Here is a 21,207-nt window from a genome sequence, read left to right on the forward strand (position 1 = left end):
CAGACAGTAGGCTGACAGGAAACGGGAGAGAGATGGGGGGGATGACATGCAGTAAAGGCCGTGTCGGGCTCGGGAGTCGAACCCGCGGCACACTGCGACTGGATTACCAGTCAGGTGCCCAGACCGTTACGCCACGGCCTGGGCCTGTTCTTAAATCTTTATCCATAAATGCACCAAGTCTCTGTATACGTACATGTGTACGTACGTATGTAATCCACGTAACTCGAGAACCGTTCGCCCCACAGACTTCAAATTTGACACACGCATTCAATTTCAACACCACCACAGGGAGAGCAGTGCCCGGTGTCGAGTCCTTCAGATACAACGTTGACCAGAACCAGCACAAAAGCCTCTGTCTGGGCTCTGGACCTGATCACCCCTATACCTCCATATATGGAGCTGCCTGTTCTGACATCACAACATTTCATATTTGGGCATGCCTGACACATAACTCCATATATAGGAATAACTGGACACAGATACAGAAATCTCCATATATGGGCATAAAAAGGGACATAGACAGATGGGTGGAACGGGAATTCTGACACGGATACAACGGATATTGCATAGCCGGGTGGAGCATGGGTCTCCAACTTCCATCGTTACAGACTCGGTGCTCTACACCCGGGCACCGGTCTCGACTAGTTCCAACAATATGTGATAGTCGTCTCCAACTGGGTTATCATTACATAGATTGCATAGCCTGATTGCATTATACCTCTGAGGTCACATATAATAGACACTGCTCAGGCTAGTGTGGCCATATTCAAAAGAATTATAGCCAACAGCCAATGTTCTATTTTTGGCAAAGCAATCCTGTAGGGAAAAGGGTGGGGCCAAGGATAGACTCATGAAGAGAGCGGAGAAAGAACCCTGGTTAACTAAATATATTGGTTTAAGTAGTTCATGATGTTAGTATTGATCACCAATCCTAACCAAAAGAGGATGGATGCATGGTACAGCAGCTTTTAGCACAGGTGGATCCTGTCTCCATAAACCAAGGAACTTGCGTAACTGTTAAAAACCTTAAACTGCTGCAAGGCAGAAGTAAATGTTTCCAAAGAGAAACTGTGACATTTGGCTCGTGTTGGCTCCGACTCGACTGGGAGGTTATAACTGTTATGTCTTAATCCCTTTCTAAAGTTACTGCACACACTTGGTGGTGGCAGAAAAACCCAGCCCTTATCCTCCTTTTATTTAATTTCTTCCTCATGCTTTACAAACAGACAAGCACTTTGGCTTGACTGACAAACATTATTATTGCTTTCTCAACCAGGTTGAGAAAGCAATTATGGTATTGACAGACTTTAACCGTGAGCATGGAAGTCACATCATTCTAACGTTCCCTGGTGAAACCTCTTGTGAAGATTTTACTTTATTAAAATGTACATTAGTGTGCTTCTCTGCAGTCTGTGATCTACGTACTGATAGTGTCTAGGTCCCTTCAGCACTTTCAGTTAACTTTTTGAGTTTTTGTACATGATCTTGCCATCTAAAAACAATCTAGTAACAGCAACACTTTTTGTGTTTCTGATAGAAATCAGTAATGTGAGATAGATCATTACGTGGCAGTATAGTGGGAACTACAAAATAGAAAAGAAAAAGAAGCTGACAAACAGCTTAAGTTCTCTCAGTCATGACCAGTTTTAAACTATTGCGTTTCAACAACTGGTCACAACACTTAAGTCCAGGATAAATGCTTACACATCATCCCTGCAGGCTATGATTGTGGTTATGTCTCACTGACTGACTGACTGACTGACTGACTGACTGACTGACTACGTGGTGTGAAACTGGAAGGGTGCTGTCTGTATCTCTCTTAGTCCAGCCAAGTGTGGCTTTATAAGCTTAAACAGTTAACTCAACCCACTTCCCCCCGTTTTATCCTGTGGAAATCACAGCATACTCAAACACCAAACAAGCCTTGAGAGCTGAAATTCTCCACTCAGCAGGATTCTCTGACCCTTGAAGCTTTTATGTAACAAGGTCGCTGCTACCTCACACAGATATTCAACAAGTCCTTGTAGGCTTGAGGCTTCTGTGTGCTATGCTGGACATTTCAATAAAAGGTCAGTGAGAATGGATCGACCACCCACAACCTAGTCGGAATATAAACTTTGGCAACTCTTTCATAATAACTTTGGCCCTTCTGAACCAAGTATTTGGAAAATGTATGAACATCTAAGAGCGTAAGCTCAACAAGGCAGCTTTCTTGTTTCAAGTGACAGGATTAAAACTCTCTCTGTGTGTGTGTGTGTGTGTGTGTGTGTGTGTGTGTGTGTGTGTGTGTGTGTGTGTGTGTGTGTGTGTGTGTGTGTGTGTGTGTGTGTGTGTGTGTACGTGTGTGTGTGGGTGTGTGGGTGTGGGTGTGTGTGCACGTGAGTGACTTAAAAATAATGAATCTGTGTTGTAATCCTGGCAAGAGAGAGAGAGCCATTCCACGATCCCTCACATGACCTGTGTCCGTGATTCCTTCTTGAGAAGATCAGGTTCAGGGACAGGCTGTTCTGGCTATAAGGCCTCGATCTGTTTGCCAGACAAACAGTTGATCTGGCACAGACAGATGCAGGGTCACACTGAGCAATGGTAAGGGTAACACGTATTCTCTGCCAATAGTGTCAAAACACTGCTAATTTACATAACCTCATTGCTTTTTACCTCCTGGGAGATGGTAGAGATATGTCTGTGTCATTTCATTAACTATGCTGAAACTTATGTTTTGTTAATAAATAACGATGATGTGTTGTTGTTTTCCAAAATTAGCAGCATTCCCTTTTCAGCGTTCTTTCCATTTCAACAAATGCTGCATTGACAACGGAGCTACAAGGGCTGTTGTTAAAACAGACTACAAAAATGAATATCACACAGTGTGATATTAAATGTCCTCTTTGCCAAAATGAATGATTCTGGATTCAGACCTAAGGAAATGCAGAACCAGCAAGATCATATAGCGTTACTATTATACAACCATGATGTAGCTACAGTACATACATAATTGTGCCCTGCTGAATACAAATATTAGATTTCTTTATCAAAACATGTCCAAGCCTCAACACTCACGCCAGGATAACCCGTTGTTCTGCTATGTTCCTATCAAACTGGCACACCCCTTTATAATAAATCAATCAGGTACACACTACACAGTGTTCCTTTAGTAAATAACACAGCTGAGACGCCTGTGAAAATGTTCTCAAATTAATGGGCATTGAATGTTCTCAAATGAATGAGCATTGAATGAGGTGTTATAAGCAAATACATGGAAAATACATGGAAAATTCAATACATTCCCTGAGTGTGATTTATTGTCCTTCGCCATGCTATATACTATAAGTCAAATGTTGTTTAGTGACAATATTGCACAATTTGTCACTGCCAAAAGGCATGACATCATATATAGACGTAGTCTAATGCCATCTACTACTTCAGTTGTTATATGGACTATTTTATTGTCCTGTTTACCATTATGTCCTCACACACTATCTTGTGCTCGTGTCAGTAAATGATAAAAATAGGCTTTAATAGCCTGAGCCACGTAGCAAGGCGGCATCATCATGATAAACCATGTTAACGTTTAACAGTCTTACTAGTACATTCTTGAAAGCATGGTTAGCACAGCTGTTTGATTAAAATAATGATAAAAATTCCTGACCTTGACATTAAAGTTTTTTCTGGATTGCATACAAAATAATCCATGATAACATTTATCTAATGAATGATAAGATAGTGAATTATTATTTATCTAGCGAATGATAAGATAGTGTTTACACATGATTTTGGATTGGATGGGGCTCTAAAGCCCAAACCACACCAATGCGTAGCCATGCAACTCCTTGCAGCCAAACTGTTGCAAGGAGTTGAATGGCGACCCATTGGTGTGGTTTGGGCCATTGAATTGAACCAGTTGAATCACTTGGGTCGACGTGCAACAGGATATACCACACCACTGGGACGAACGCTGAAATGGTCTCATCCCGTCTTGACCCTTTGGTGTGGTTTGGGCTAAGGATGGTTATGTCAGTAGGTTAGTCGGTTAACTCAGTCTGTCTGACCAGTCTGTCTGCCCAACACAGTAACATCTCGGAAACTGGGTGGAATGCTTTCATACTTGCTAAGCATATCCATGCTTCACAGAGTTTGATCCCTAACCATTAGAATAACCTTATGACCATCAGATACATATGTAAACTTTCTACACAACATATCTCATTATGTAATTGGCTTCCCAACGCAGCCTACTTTAGACTCTCTTGTTTATGTGTCGTTAGCCTCATACCATAATTGCCTATACGTAATCCTTTGGCCAAATTGACATTTCTGCCTACTCTCCTAAATTGTGGCTTCATTGTGCCTTATTGCCTATGTCCTCTGAATGCTTGTTACAATCCAAAATCCCTATCTGCCGAAGTCATTTACATTAAGTAGTTTGGAAGTTTGGAATGTAACAAGCATTCTGATAGGCAGAGAACATAGGCAACTAGAAGAAGTGCCCCTTAGGGCACAGGTCTCCACCATGATTGAAATTTTGATAAAATCTTGAAGGACTAATATAAAAAAAGTGTTGCACATAAATGGGCCTCCTGGTGGCACTCGAAAAGGCTTTTTCGAGGTTTGTACACAGATCGGTGCCGTTATATGTTAAGTCATGAGTCGGCCTGACCATGAGGCTGACTTGAAAAATGTCAAATGGCATTTCTTCCTCAGCCTAGTGGGAATATGCATGCACTGCGTTGATGATTTGTGGCATTTTGTAATAAAACAGGCCAGTCCTGAAAACTGTGGAAGCCAATCTTAGCCAATCAGGATGGAATTTGAGAAATCAAACAAACCCATCTTGATCACATGACTATAGAGATCATGTGTACCGATTTGCATGAAATTAGGATAAAATCTGAAGGAGTAATATAAAAAGAAATTGTTTTACATATGTCGGCCTCCTGGTGGCACTATAAAAAGCATTTGTTCCTCGGCCTAGTGGGAATTTCACAGAATCACACAATGTGGTCATGATTTGCGGCATTTTGTTGGAAATGGAGCATTCCTGCGAACTTTGGAAGCCAATCTTAGCCAGTCAGGATGGAGTATGAGAAATCTGAGTGTGGCTGCGATCAAGCCATCAGTGCCAGAGATTAGCTGTTCACAGACGGACAGATGGACACACGGACGGACGGACGGAGTGCAAAACATACTCTCCCCATGCCTTCGGCTGGTGGAAACAATAAGGCAGGGTGAATCAGCAGGGTTAGGAGAGTAGAGTTATAGGCAGATATAAATAAAGGCAGATAAACATGAATTAGGCAAAATTCGTTTTTTCTTCACGATTGCCTGTTGTACTTTGTACACTGTCAATAAATAAATCTTAATAATAATAATAATGTGACTTTGACAATTATGCTATGAAGATAACCGTGTGCTGGCTCTAAAGTAAGATACAGATTCTGATTTTGACTGCTATGGTTATGGTTACCTGATCAAAACAGATCAAAACCTTTGTGGTATTCAATGAAAGGGGGGTAAGTGTTATAAAGGTTATTGCACCTTAAGGAGCCAATAACACTGAAAAGCAGGTCTGCGTTTTTGCTTTTTGAGTCTATGGTGAGTTGGTGACATACATAATCCTTAGAAGGCCTTCCAAGGGATAAGATGGGGTCAGAGCTGGGGCAATGGTGAATGATGATATCACCATTCTCTTCTGAGGAAAGCTAAAACACTATCACATTATCAGGTTCACATTATCATACTGTATGACGTGTGTCTGAAATATATGTCACGATACTTATGAACCTATACAGTATCTCTGCTTCCCTTGCCAGGAATGCTGCTGAGCTCCAGGTATGTATAATATGGTATCTATTCAAAGGTGGGAACATTTTGATGATAACAGCTTTGCGTTGCCTGACATTGAGTCTGATTGCATTTCTCGTTGGGTCAATGGGTCTCTACATTTTGCTGCCTCGAACACCCATACACACCATATGTAATTTGTGCTCTACAACGTCAGCATTGTGCAGCACCTCTATAGCTGGCGCAGACTCAACCTCACAGCAGTGGTCAAGGAAGCAGTGGAAGAGTTGAGCAAAAGAAATATGGTAACTGTTAATTTGAGGCTGAAGTCATTGAAAGGTACCTGCCAAACCAACCTGCCAACTGGCAGCACTGCGTTTCATGACATCGTATAATCCTCACAAACATAGTATGTCAACGAGCTGCCAAATGAACCAGGTCTTCATAAACACTATTTGGCGGCAACAGAGAAGGAATAAGAGCAGTTTTAATTGACCTCCAACAATAAAAGCCGATTTGAATCGGTCCAACATGACAACAAATAAGCCTGCTCTTTATTAACAGTATTTGGCAGTAATACAAAAGGAGAAAGACCTGTTTTAATTGACCTCTAACAATTAAAGCTGATTTTAATCGGTCCAACGTGACAACAAACTGGTACGTTTAGAATAACCTCATCACGGTATGCTTGTTTATCTACAGTACAGGCTTTTTTTTCCTGTGTTGGTTTGAGGTTAATTCAGTTAGATGTAGGCCTATTGACACATCTATTACTGTAGATAACCATGCAGGTGGTGAAGGTGAAGTGATTTTAGCAAATCGTATACTGTATGGATGAAAATCTCTGTCATCTTGACTTTAATTCTCAAACTCATGTTATTTCACATCCAAAGTAATATGAGTAGAGTAATAAAGAGTCAAAACATTTCTTATATACCATGTCGTGACATCATACAAGAACAGGTTCACACCTTTCTGTCAAAACAGTTGTAGAAAACAAATTATTGACTGTAAAACCTACAGGTGTCAATGTCCCGTTGGTCAGCTCTCTTTGACATATCTGGCTCTACAACTAATGATCAGTTCTAGAACTAACATGCAATGTATGAATGAATGAACCATTGTAAAACACTTTGAGCACTTGGAAAAGCACTATAAAAATGCAATTCATTATTATTATTGTCAACCTAGATCACATAAAGTTGTTTTGGGGAGAGAAATACTGCGTATAAACACTGCATATTGGGCGGGGGTGGGGGGGGGGGGATCCACTTCTGAACCTGACCTGACCTGTTTAAACTGAGATGAGTACCGCCCCATGACAGTATGAATGAAAGAAAGACTATACCTGTGGAAAAACAGCAGTATGGACAGCATGGTTTGGTCAATGTTGCTGTTGCAGATGCCCTCGTTGAGGAGGAAGCATGGGTCATTCACCACCGACTCCAGGGAGTCCTGCCTCATGATGTTGTTCAGCTTGTCAGTGTTCAGGTTGTGGTACATCAGCTGGTCCCGGAGCTGACGGAAGTGGCTGACACTGGGGCTGGTGGGACTCGCGGGGATGCCCGTGGAGCTGAGCGCCAAGTCATCGGCACCGCTGGCCAGGTCTAGGCAGCAGCTGCAGCAGTCCAAACCGATGGGCGAGCGGGGTTCTCCGTCTGCCATCTCGGGGCGGATGGCAGGGGGATGGAGAGCAGCGGGAGGAGATGATGCACAGGAGCTGCAGGCAGGTGCCGTGCTTACAGAGATGAAATCAGCAGGCAGAAAAGAGAGGTTCACAGAAACAGAACTGAGAAAACGTGAACTAAGCCCCCTCCGACCAGTTTTTACTTTTCCCATACAGTTCCGTGTGTGAAGATGTGACCGATGTAATGCGACACACAAATGTCAGGAAGAGATTGTGCTCCTCCTTCAGTCAAACAGACAGACAGAGAGGCGTGGTATTGGATAGCATCCAAGGTGCTCAGGCTGTTGAAGTGTCCCGTCACGTCTCCGCTCCGCTCCACTCCAGGGGCCAGGAGTGCTAAAAGGCAGGTTGGGTTCCTCCCTGAGAAGTACAGTCACGCTGTGCAACTCTCCCTGAGTTTCCCCTCCTGTGGCTCTGCCTCGTTCAGCCTTTTGTTCGGGAGGCCGAACACCGCTCCAATGTGTTGCTTCTGTGGCAGCAGAGAGAGTGAACGCCCCGGACACACACACATACAGTCTTCACACACACACACACACACACACACACACACTCACACACACACACACACACACACACACACACAGCGATTCAGCAGGAGTGCTCGTGAAAGCAAAACCCAGAAGCTGCTTAGCACTTTTTTCCCCCTACACTTTTTCTTTTTTTCCTTTGGCCAGCATGCTTAGAGACAGAGGGAGGGGAGCGAACAGGGGAGGGAAGAGAAGAGAGAATAGGAGGGAGGGAAGAATAGGAGGGAGGGTGGGGAAAGCCCTGTGATTGGTAAAAAACAAAAAAAGCACAAGCCTGTGGCGTGCACAGAATTTCTCTCTCTCAGTCTGCATTCAATAGAATGAGACAGCGGGAAAGAGGGTGGGACAGGAGTCCTGAAGCATGCTTAAAACGTGCACGTCCACACACCTACCGTCCTGCTGTGCTTGACAGCTCAAGGAGTGGCTCTGTGAAAGAGTGCGAAGACACACACACACACACATTTAACATCTTTATTTGTATTCACATTTTACAAGAAATGTCTTGAACACAAACAATAGTGGATGCGCAAACTTGAGAAAACTCTACAACAAGTGCTTCAGATACAGATCACGGGTACAGAAAGTATCGCCTTCTCCATATATGGCGACTGCCAATTATTGCAGACACTGAACAGAATTTTGCCGATGCCTTAGCTCTCGGCTTGGGCATGCCTGCAATCTGCAGGCCCCTCACGACTGATTTGTGGACATTACCGAGGCTTCCAAATATGAACACAAGTAGTCAAGCTGTATAATAGCATCCTAAAGACGCTGGTACTTAAGCACCTTGGTAAGGAATGCCTGTTCCAGACTGTGGTCAAATGTACATGCCACTTCCAAAATGGTCACTTCTCTACTGTCCTCATCAACAACAACAATATCTGGTGTATTAGCTGTGACATCTGAAAAAGCATCATTTTCATTATTGTGCATGAACATGGCAGTTGAGACACGTGAGTGCTTATACATTTTGGCAGATGATGAAACATATGAACTTATGTCCTTAGCTAATAGGTCAACAATTCTGTCGTGCCTAGCAATGTACATTCCCTTATATACATAGCAGCCATTACGAATATTTGACAGTGTTTCTGTAACTGGAGTGTGGTCATGGTGCAGACAATGAGGAGGAAACGTATATCGCTAGTGTTGATGATGTCTTGTAAATGTCTCAATGAATTGAATACACGGGATACATTTGTGTGATAATAATGCATGTATGCATATGTGCATGTTCATGAATTTGTGCCTGTTTAATAACCCTGCAATACCCAACATTACATACATTTATATTTTAATTAATTAATTAATTAATATATTTCTTTCTGTTCTTTTTTCACCTAAACATTGATGTTCATTGTTCATTTCTTGCAATGCCATTGGTAATTTTTTAACCTTTAACCCTATAAAAAGTAAGTAAAATGCCTGTAATATATATAATATATATATTTTTTATGATCATTAGAATCTCTAGAACATGTACATTTATTATTGTGAAAGATATCCCGCAAATGTAAATTATAAATGTATTATTATCATTTTAATAATTATTATAATATATATATATATATATATATATATATATATATTTTTTTTTAACATAAATTCCTCTGCAAAATCCTCGTAGTAGTAGTAGCCTAAGGTTGAAATATCTTTTTTGCAAATTGTAGAAATATATCCAGGTCTTAACACTAGAAGGTCTGAGAGGTCAATTTGACCGTTTTATTATTATTTTGAAGTTGATTATCTTTGCCCATGAAGCTTTCAAAAGGTTCCCCTTCCATAAACATCATCATCCATCACCATTCTATCATCTCAGAAAATCTTGACATCTGAAAGAATTTCTAAAAGTGAATTTAAGCACATGCAAATTTAGCTGTGTTTGTTTATGTGTGTGTGTGCGTGTGTTACCATGCAATTCTCCTCTGGGCATGGTAAACATTAACATCGCTATCTTATCAACATTGGCCATTGTTTGTTTACGACATGGTCAATTTCAAGCTAGCAGACTAGCACAAACATTTCGTCTCTGTTCAAGAGCATGGTGTGTTTGGGTCCAGTTCACAGGCCTGTTGTAAAGGCCGCTGATTACAGACTCTCAAACAGAAGGCTGCAGTGGAACTCGTGGCTAAGGCCCTGACCTCGACCATTGACCAACAAGTCCACTCTATGCCGGCCACAGATGGCTGCCTGGCCAGACAACACAACAAGATAATAATAAATACGTAGTGTTTCTTCACTGAGGCGTTCTCTGCCGCTGCAATAAAAGTGTCACACTGCTCATTGCCGGGCAGCAGCGGGATCAATTAGGCAAAGAAAATGACTGCATTGCTTTATTGAGTGTGTAATGATGTCCTCAGGCAGTGTGGAGGCTGCCTGTTTTTAGGTGCTGGGATGACCATGTATAGGGTAAAGGCTGCCCTCTAGTGGTCTACTTGCATTAAAGCACATTGTAAAGGAAAAGATGTGGAGAGGACGGAAAACAGGAAAAGAAAGAGAAAGAAACTGACTTTTTTGAATAATAATATTGTATTCATCTTTATTCTGTCAAAACCACAGACTAATAATGCACATTACAACTTTATTCTTCCAATTCATAATCATAACTCCACCACCAACATAGTCACATTTGTGTATACAGTACTTACTATACTATATAGGGGTGCACAATTATGAAATTATGACCAATATCTGATCTCTGAATATTTACAGGGTCGTATCTGCGGATACCGTTTCTGACCGATTCCGATTATACAGAGGAACACAATGCAATGGGGTTTGGCCCAAAGCCTGTTAATAAAGTATTCAATCAATCAATAAATAGCCTGTACTAGCCTGTCTGTTTTCACAACTGAATGCTTTTGCTCTAGACTAGAGGTACAAGACACTTTTTATGTATATTGAACTTAATTAAATAATTGGGATGGTATGGTATTTTTATGGCCAATCTGGCCAATTCCGATTATGCTACCGATTATTGTGTGCATTCCTAATACTATATGCTTTATATATACTTATTGTGAACTATTTCTGATCCCCCAAAATGTCCATCTTCCAGCTATGGCCAGTATGAAGAAGTTAGTTGCATACCAGATTCTTCTGATTTGGCACATGCCACATTGAATGTGCTTGTGCAAAGCATAGAGGTATCTAATGTGTCCTTTCTTCAATCAGAACAGTAAGCATTAATTGGCATCAACACATGCTTAACTTAGCTATAATGACGACAATTTATGTCAAGCGTTTTTCTCTGCATTAGTCAGTGGTGGAAAAAGTACTCAAATGTTTTGCTTAGGTAAAAGTATCAATACTGCACTGTAGAAATACTCCGTTACAAGTAAAAGTCCGGAATTCAAACTAAAGGCCTCACTCACACCTTTCGATCTAGCATACAACATTGATGCATGCTAGATGTAAGCAAGATGTAAGTGTCATGGACGCCCCAATGCATTTCCAATGGAAGTCACATGGTTTGATATAACATTTTGGACTACAAGCTGTTGTATGGCTTTCGGCTGTGTTTCGACTGCCCCCCTCCCCCTTGTGATGCGTTTGTGATGTTTGGCCAAAATGTGTAGTTTATTTTTTTGCAAAAATGTGCCTCCTAAAAGGGCCTTTCTCTTCCCCATCCCTCTCCCATTGTTTACTAGACGTGTACGTGCCCGTCGCAGTCGGTCACCGGCCTACTTGGGAACGATGCAACTTGGGAACAATTTACAATTTACAATTTAGGCATTTAGCAGACGCTCTTAATCCAGAGCGACTTACATTTAAGCAGGGACAAAAGCATGGGAATACATCACATAAAAGCATTATTTTATCATGAAACATGCGTAAGCTAAGAAAGTAACAGTGGAATATCTATATAATGAAACTATACAGACACTATACATATAAACTATACATAATTACTACTATGCTATACATATGTACTATGGCGTGCTATGACTATATACAATACAATTATAGTGCTGTCTACATAACATGCTATAAGTCTGTGTCAAATGCTATCTAAGCCAACAGTGATGATATACGTTGTCATAGCACCCGTTTTAAAGCCGGTGTCCCACATGGAGTATGTGCCTGTGTGCCTGTAGAGTGTAGACTGCAAACTGAAAAGTGTACTTGGCAATCAATTCGGCCCACTGGCAGAGCCTGATTGGTTGAGCCTCAATTGGCTGAGGCAAAGGCTGGAAATTGCACAGGTGAAAGGAGTTGGCCTAATTAGGCCCACTGGCAGAGCCTGGCCCAGGTGAAAGGAGTTGGCCTCATTAGGCCGACTGGCAGAGCCTGACCAGAGTGTGTGTCGAATGTGAAGTCGGTGGGTCAAACGGTTCTCGTGTTACGTGCATCACAACCGTACACACACGTACGCACACACTTACGCACGCACGTGGTGAGGCGGTGGAGCAGAGGTGAGCGGGCGGGGTCGACATATGCCCTTACTGGGCTGCGTTCAAAACACTCTGACACCTCTGAACACAGCTTTGATGGATGTGTACTACCCCCCTCCCCCCATCAAACAAAATGTTTGGTCAAACCATATGGGCTTCCATTGGAAATGCATTGGAGCGGCCATTAAACACAGACACAAGATTTTACAGAAATTGCATGCTGTGTTCATGATTTGAGACATTTTGTTCAAAACGGACCAATTCTGCAAACTCTGGAAGGCAATATAAGCCAATCGGGATGGAATATGGAAAATCAGACAGATCCGTGTTGATCACATGACTATAGAGATATTGGGCCTGATTCTTCAACGCGCTTCCGCTTATATATTGACGTGACGCTAGCGGAAAGGCATTTACGTGGATTTCCCACATTAATTTGGAATTCATGGAAATGGCCGTGAACTTGACGCTGGCTTTGGTTGATCGGAAACTCCGCTAAATCCTCCGCCACCTCTTTAGGTGGCGGAGAAATTTGCGGAAGCATACACTTGCATATATAGATTTATTCAGAAGGCTTTAGTCTTCATGCTGAATCAATAAATAGTCCCCAAATCTCAGATAAAATATGTAGGCATGTGTCCCCAACATATTGGTCGATCAGCACATAAAAAAACGATATATATATATATATATATATATATATATATAGGAAACTGCCCCTGCAAGCCCCGACACCTTTTTATTTATTTATTAGGATATTTCTATAGCATGCCATGCGCGATTGCGCTGCTCACTTGACAGCCTTCTCTAGGCTACTCGCAGTGCAACGCGTTGTGAGCTTGTAGATCGGCTCTCGCGCATGTTAAAAAACAAACTCACAATTATAATAAGAACATAGGCCTACACTTATCTGCATTTTGCACTGTACGAATCTAACGTTGTTTAGTGTGTGTTAGTGACTGTATTGTTTAGTGAGTCAGTTCTCTTGACTGTCGGTGTGTGTGTGTGTGTGTGTGTGTGTGTGTGTGGGGCGGACAGCAGCATGCTGCCGCTGAACCGAGTCCAATCTGGGTGAAATTTACATTGGAAAAGTAATATAACGGCGCGGTGAGCCCGGCCAGGACAGAACACGGCCCGGCCCGACTGACATTCTGGTTCACAGACATGCTGGTCTGACAGACAGACAGCAGTCACGAGGGCTAATTAGCCCTATAAATCCACATAATGGCATCAGCGTGTGCAATTTGGCCAGTCAGTTTTAAGCCAGCTCACCTTAATTCATTATAATATGGGCAACGTTGTAGCTGTGTAGGCTGTAGGCTACTACATTGATCTCATCATGAGATCAATCAAGTTTGCCAAGTGTCCCGACTCCCGCGAATCATTTTAATATGAGGACATCATGAAATGAACCATGCACTTACATCTGACAAAGAGGATATAGGCTACCCGCTGTATATGGTTGAAATTCTAAATAGCTATGCCTACATGTCAATGCTCAGAACAAATCCATTCTCCACTATATGCATTCAGACAGAGACAGCTGACAGTGAGATGATATTAATCTATTCCCCGAATGAATCAATGCAGCTCTGATTAAAAATCGGATATCTCTTTACTTTTGCAGGGCGCCTTTCTTTTTTTATAACCCTGCAGTGCATTCATCCTGTCAAAATTAACTACTCTACAAGCTCATCGCGCTGTTGTATAGAATTGAAATCCTCTGTGCAGGCTATGATGACGTATTTCGAGATTTCCTGTTGCCCTTATATGGTGTAGAATGGGCGTGGATGTTCCAACTAACCAGGCGACACCAGGCGAATCGCTTGGGAAAAATGCGGAAAGGATACACTCGGCGATCCGCACAAATGAAGTGATTACACCAGCTTCCCTGAATAACACGTCCTCTCAACGTAGGATGATCGGACGGATAAATACGATATCCGTTTCCGCCACCGTTACACTCTGGCGCATTTCGTTTTTGAAGAATCAGGCCCTATGTGTACTGATTTGTGTGTATGTATGGATAAAATCTATAGGAGTAATAAAAAAACAAACATGTTTTGCAAACATCTGCCTCATCGTGGCGCTATAACAGGCCGTTCTGGAAAATTTGCGGCAGAAGTTTGGCAGCGACCAGGCCAACGGACGGATGGACAGTCGGGGTGCAAAACATACTCTCTAAAAATATAATACCCCAAATCCTGCGTTTGGGACTCCTAGAGACCATAATAAATCCTAACTGCAGGGAGGTCACTCTGAGGCAATGAGGGGAAGGTGACATGGGCAACTAAGCTCCTTAAAATAATATCCTGGTGCACTGGGACTACTGGGATGTAACTACAAAACCCTGGCAGATGCCTGTTGAGCATAACTGTTGTGAGATTGACTTATATTCACGCATATATTCACTATTGATAGATTATACATATTGCATGTGTATACTCATTCTTATTCTCACTGTACTATCAGCATACTCACTGTTGCCCATTGACAATAATGGGAGAATTTGCGTCATACCGTATGTGTCTGAGCAATTCGGCTTTCGGTATGTCAGTGGCCAATAAGGGACCACCGGTCTTGGTGACGTAACTAATCAATTATTGACCTTAAACCAACCTTGAAACATACTCTAGAGCGCCCCTCACCTCACACAGGTGTGATTCTGAGAGCTTTGTTGAGAGTGTTGATTTACCCCCAAAGATATATACATGTATATATTAAGAATAAATGAAAACAGTAAATGAAAAACCTCACGTATTAGAAGGACAATATCAGTCACCAGAAAAAAGGAAAAATGAAATCAATGGTTTTCAGTTGACTTTTTGTCAGGTCCCAAGCTGTGAAGATGACATACTGTATGTAACACCATATTCTTGACCTTCTTAAGTTTTGACTATGTCCAAGTATGAGGGGTGTATGGGTTGCAACAAGGGGTGTTACGATACATTTTAACAGCGTCACAATACGACGATACGATGCATGGACGATACATCGGTTCGTTGGGCTAAGTTTGAAGTTACAATGGGTTTGTATATAGGATGGGGGAGGGGCAGCTAAAATGAATATCAAATATCTAAATACTGAATCGAGCAACTTAAAAACTGTCTGGGGTTTTCACATAAGACTGAGTAGATGATAAAATGACCAAAAGGTTTTTTGAGAGTGAAATATCCCTTTAAACAAACTAATAAACAAATCTGCATATTTGTTGGTTGATTAAATGTGTTAGGCATTTAATTTACATGACAGGCAGTTGTTGGTACCTGCAGGGCATTTCTGCCTGACGCACCTCCGACGGTGCCTAAGCGCCAGCTGTAGGGTTTCAGCTGAGAGCCATCCTGGCCTTGCCCCTTGCTCGCAGGTAGTGACCCTAGACCAGGGGTGGGCAACTGGCGGCCCGGGGGCCACATGCGGCCCCCACCTTCACTTAACATGGCCCTTAATGTCAGAATACTGATATAATGTTGGTTTCAGCTGTTTACAATTCCACAACATGCAAACATGACCCGCTTTAATTACTTAAGTATAAATTAGTAGCTCATTGCTCCAACACAAGTATAATTAAAGGCATTTGAAATTACATAAAAATGTTAATTTTCAGGATTCAAACTCAAAAATAGAAATAAATAATTCAAGATTTAAATTCGAATATAGCAAAACATAGCTGATCTACAAGCTCAAAACGTGTCGCAGCGCGACGCGTTTTGAGCTTGTAGATCGGCTATGGCCCTCTGGAGTGAGTGTGGAAATATAGTGGCCCTCTCCATCGTCAAAGTTGCCCATCCCTGCCCTAGACTCTGCATGGCAGGGGCGTCCTCCTCCCTGAGCCAGGCTTTCACCTGACCGCATACCTGATGGTTTGGAAGCGTAGGTTGCTGTTGGAACCTCACGGGCCGTCAGGCCCACTTCAGCCAGTACCTAAATACCAGCTGCAGGGTCATCAGCTGGGAGCCATCCTTCACTGATGTTTCGCCCCTTTAAACACCAGAACATCTCAGGATGGTGGGGCAGCGGTCAGGGACGTCTCCCCGCCGCTCCCTGCAGTGGCGGGGATTACGATGATCAGGATTTTCACTGTGTGGCATCTTGTTTCCCCCAACTCCTGTCTTTTCTTCTCAGCCAGAGCCAGAAACTTCCCTTTTCCGCTTCCTCCGAGAGATCCTTTAGGACCTTCTTGGCCTTTGCTGCCGTGAAGCCGATATCCCTCAAGAAGCGGTTTGTTGAGAGGCCGGCATAGCCGCGGCATCCGACTTCCACTGGATAGGTTGTTGCTCTCCAGCCTTTCTCTTGGCATTCTGCCACTAGATCTGCATACCGGGCCTTTTTCCTCTCGTACGCTTCCTGAATGTTCTGCTCCCAAGGGACTGACCACAGGACGATGTCGGGTCTCAGTGTGGTGATGATGATGTCAAAGGGGAAGCGTAGCTGTTTGTCAAGGTCTGTTCTCATTGACCAGTCTTTGCCTGGAGTCAGGACCGCTTTTCTGCCTGCTTTAGGGCAGTTTCTCTTGGGTTGTCCCTCTGTTACGAACTGAACCAGTTGCCTCTGTTGGGATGTTGACTTCTCATTGGCCAGGACTCTCATGTTCTCTGTGTGTTCCGCCAGATTCCTTAATACCTGGTCATCATGACGCCACCTGTAACGACCCTGGGCCAAGGCCGTCTGGCAGCCACACAGGATGTGGCGGAGATTTCCCTTGCCTGTTTCACAGAGGCCACAGTTGTCCTCAGAGCCGTACCACCGTTCCAGGTTTGTTGGAGTAGGAAAGGTGTCATACGTGGCTCTGATCAGAAAACTTAATAATAAGCAGATAATCCATGATAAACTGTGACTCATCATTTTATTCAAGTCATTATTCTCCTAAAACAACATTCAGCATGATTTCTTTTCAGAAATATTTCAGGTCCTTTTGGGCATTCAAAGGATGGAAAACAGCCACAGTAGCATTCAATACCCAGTCTATTTTGATGAATGACACAGTAACATGACCTCTTTCTTGTGAGCTGCCACACACACACACACACACACACACACACACACACACACACACTAAGGCTGTCCCCAAACATTCAAGGTTCTAATGTTCGCTCGTTAGGGTTGGCACTCGAATCAGTGCCAGCCAATCAGCAACAAACACACACACACACACACACACACACACACACACACACACACACCAGCACGTCACAATATGAGAAAAAGGTTAGTTCTCTATCTCTCTCGCTGCGCTGTTGCGTCTGTCTGTCTGTCTGTGTGTGTGTTTGTGTGTGTGTGTGTGTGTGACACTGATTTATTGAATATTCTGACTTTCAATTCAAATGTACATACATTTAGTTTTGATTGTATTGTTAATGTGTTGTATTGTGCTTTTTGCCTTGGAAATGTAAACGTATGTTTTCTCAATGCCAATAAAGCTCCTTTGAATTGAAAAAAAGTGTGGTGACTGCGTGTGATTGTTTAGGAGGAGCCAGGCTGCTGATTGGCTCCTGTGATGGCCTCAACTATATAAAGCTGTGTGGAATCAGCATTCTGATGTGTTCTTCCTGGTGTGTGTTTGGTCTGTCTGTAGCAAGAACTTACACACCGTCTGTCTGTAGCAAGAAGTTACACACTGTCTGGCTGTAGCAAGAAGGTAACTACATGTTAAACTTAAACCTTTAGCTTTGTTTTAAATGATTCAGTTTGGGTAACTTGATCTGTGAATGAATGCCACTGAGTTGTGGAGTTTTATAACAAGAGTTAAGGTAACTGTTCCAATATGGCTCATAGTGTCTTTTTGACTGGCATTCAAACTCTTCAGACAGTGGACAGGGTCCATTTGGTTCCATTTGTACACTGAGAGCTGTAAGGGTCCATTTGGTTCCATTTGTACACTGAGAGCTGTAAGGGTCCATTTGGTTCCATTTGTACACTGAGAGCTGTAAGGGTCCATTTGGTTCCATTTGTACACTGAGAGCTGTAAGGGTCCATTTGGTTCCATTTGTACACTGAGAGCTGTAAGGGTCCATTTGGTTCCATTTGTACACTGAGAGCTGTAAGGGTCCATTTGGTTCCATTTGTACACTGAGAGCTGTAAGGGTCCATTTGGTTAAACATGCTAACACTTCATCTTTAATATACAATTGTCACAAACGCACAATACAATGTTGGGCTTAAACTTCATTCAAAGCTGAAGGGAAAACCTATTTCAAAAGTTGGGGGGAAATGATATTAAAAATGTAAGCTTGGGGGAGGGATGTTAAGTTGTAAAATATGGGTCACTCACATGTGATTCTAATGTGATGTAGGCCTACATAACACTAATGACACTTATCTTTTCTCCATGTAATTCCAGAATATGAAGAGTCACTGCACCAGTGGTGTAGGCAGCACCAAGCCCTGGACCCTGAGACGAGCCATGTCCGTGGGCCCCACAGCCCCACCAATTTAGGCTTCCGAGGACCCCCACCCTGGAGCCCATGTGAAGTGTCCCAGACCGATGCCCCCCTCCCTGCACAAGACATTGAGGTAGGAACTGTACGCTATAGCTGCTGCTGGGAAGAGCTGCTTGCTGCGCAGTGAGTACAAATCTTGTTTATTGGCTTTTGCTGTCGCTGGTGTGGTTAAGCAGGGTACTGATGGTGTTGCTCTCGTTTGCGTTCCGGCTTCCTGCGGTCGCGTCAGGCTGCCTGCTGTTGCACTCGTTTGCGTTGCGTCTTTTGCGTCGACTGCCACAATTTCGTCCGGTTCCGACATTTCACCTCATTTCACCTAACTTGGACACTGCCTGTCATCTGCAGAAGAACGTGATGGTTCACGGTAAGTATCTGTTTTTGTATTCTTTGCTGCTGGTAGGGTAGGGCTGGTAGGGTAGGGCTCCTACTAGGGTAGGCTTTTGCGTTGCATCGCAAACTAAGCACTTTGGCACAGGCATGGAGCTCCTGGTTTACTGGGATGGGGTTCGATTCCCTGCTGCGCCCTGCTGATACACACACACGCACACACACGAGACCGCCTCTTCCATGGTATGAAACATATTAGACGTGGGCTTCACCCTTGGTTGTACAGTCCCATACATGATGTAAGAGAGGCCAGCCAGTGTGCATAGGAAGGAACCAGTAGTGGACTTGGATTGTGTTTCACTTAAGTGAAAGTACTACCATGTAGATATACAGTCTGCAGAAAAAGTCTTGTAGTCGATTTGTACACAAGTACTGGCATCAAAATATATTTACCGATTAAGCGGAATTAATGTCCCAAATATTTAAAGAGTTTCTCAAAACTGCTCAAACTAATTGCAGGAATAACCAAGTATTAAATAGGATGGTTCGTGTAATGTACTGTATGTTTTGTAATAATAATCAGAATAATAAGTATGCAAAGTAACTAATAACAAAAAAAACAATTGCAGTGGACGTTTGCCCCTGACATGTAGTCGAGCAGAAGTATACAAAAAGATGGAAATACTCAAGTAAAGGTGCTTCAAAGAACCACTTTCCACCCACTGACATGGGTCAGTGTTTGGCACTAATGCACAGAGTACAAATGATACGGTTGACTGGTCATTATCTAACTGTGCAGACAAAACCCAACTATACTTTTCCAAGCTGAGTTGCAACCCAGCTGTCACACATTAACAATAGCTGCTGCTTAATGTGCATGATTTCAACCTCAGCGGCATGATTGCAGGATGGATGGCACCAGAGTGTAATGTCACATACAAATTGAAGGTTACAGTTGTACACTGCCTGTCACTTTTAATGTGCAAGCTGCAATGTATATTTTGAGTCAGGTATCACTGTAGGAAGGAAGGAGAGAGAGATGAGGCAAGCAGGCAGACATAGCCTCACATAGCGATTGATTGAAATATTTATTAACAGTTTGCAGAATTACAGTACATTTCAAGCACAACTCAATACAAAAGATTGTTAACTGTGAGTGGACGACCCAATAAAGCATTACACTTGTTTACAAGAGGGTCCACCTTGTTCAATTCATCAAAACATTTAGAGACGTACAAATAGCCAAAGAACAGAACAGAACAGGAATTCATCATAAAGGAGGTAAAAAGGGAAAAGAAACATATACAGTGAGGGGGAAAACGAAGGGAGGGGGGGGGGGGATTCCGATTTTACAGGGGCCAGTTTCGAATTGCAGTTGTCTGTAGGTGCCCTTTGAGAGCTGTTTTGAAGGAGTCAAGGAATTCACATGTCTTAATGACTGTTGGTAGGACGTTCCACATTTTGGTGGCATAGGAGCGAAAATAATTTAGTCCCTTGTTTGTGCCAAGAAAGCTTAGAGAAGGAAAAGACGCCAACGTCATGGTGTCACGTGACTGGACCCACCACGCCCCCATGTGCCAAAACTCACACTGGAAGTTCGATGAATACATTGCAGTATTGGGTTCACAATCCTGCCTGCAAAAGCCCATAATATGGGCTTTAGTTTGTAATGTTGATGAATTAAAAACAATATAGGCCTATATTATAGGCCTATATTGTTTTTATAGGCCTATATTGTTTTTAATTCATCAACATTACAAACTAAATAACACTTTAAAAATGTTGAGAATAAAGGATTTTGCAATATTACAAGTCAGTGGTGTTTGATGAAATACTTTTTTTCACTAAAGTAAAAGTTGCCTAGCAGTATCACAATGTAATATGCTCTACAAGTGGTTAAGTTTCAGAATAAATACACAAATTAACAGTAGCCTTAGGACCAACCCGCCTAGTATAATACAACAGTAGTTTTAAGTAGTACAACGTAATAGTAGTCTAGTAATAACTAATAATTGTAGTGAAAGTATAATATTTGCATGTGAAATGTAGAGGTA

At 42.5% G+C, this 21,207-nt stretch overlaps 1 protein-coding gene across 1 annotated transcript in view; it reads right to left on the bottom strand.

The window, feature by feature from the left end:
- Positions 1 to 7,999, bottom strand: part of tsc22d3 (TSC22 domain family, member 3) — a 43,128-nt gene extending 35,129 nt beyond the window's left edge. Inside the window, exon 1 of the mRNA XM_083786466.1 lies at positions 7,130 to 7,999. Within this exon, the coding sequence (XP_083642592.1) occupies positions 7,130 to 7,620 (491 nt within the window). The 5' untranslated portion in view covers positions 7,621 to 7,999. The remainder of the gene's footprint in view (positions 1 to 7,129) is intronic.
- Between the last annotated feature and the right edge of the window lie 13,208 nt (positions 8,000 to 21,207).

The sequence above is a fragment of the Protomyctophum parallelum genome (genome assembly GCF_964188405.1).
Source record: "Protomyctophum parallelum genome assembly, chromosome: 16".
In the NCBI taxonomy this organism is placed as follows: Eukaryota; Metazoa; Chordata; class Actinopteri; order Myctophiformes; family Myctophidae; genus Protomyctophum; species Protomyctophum parallelum.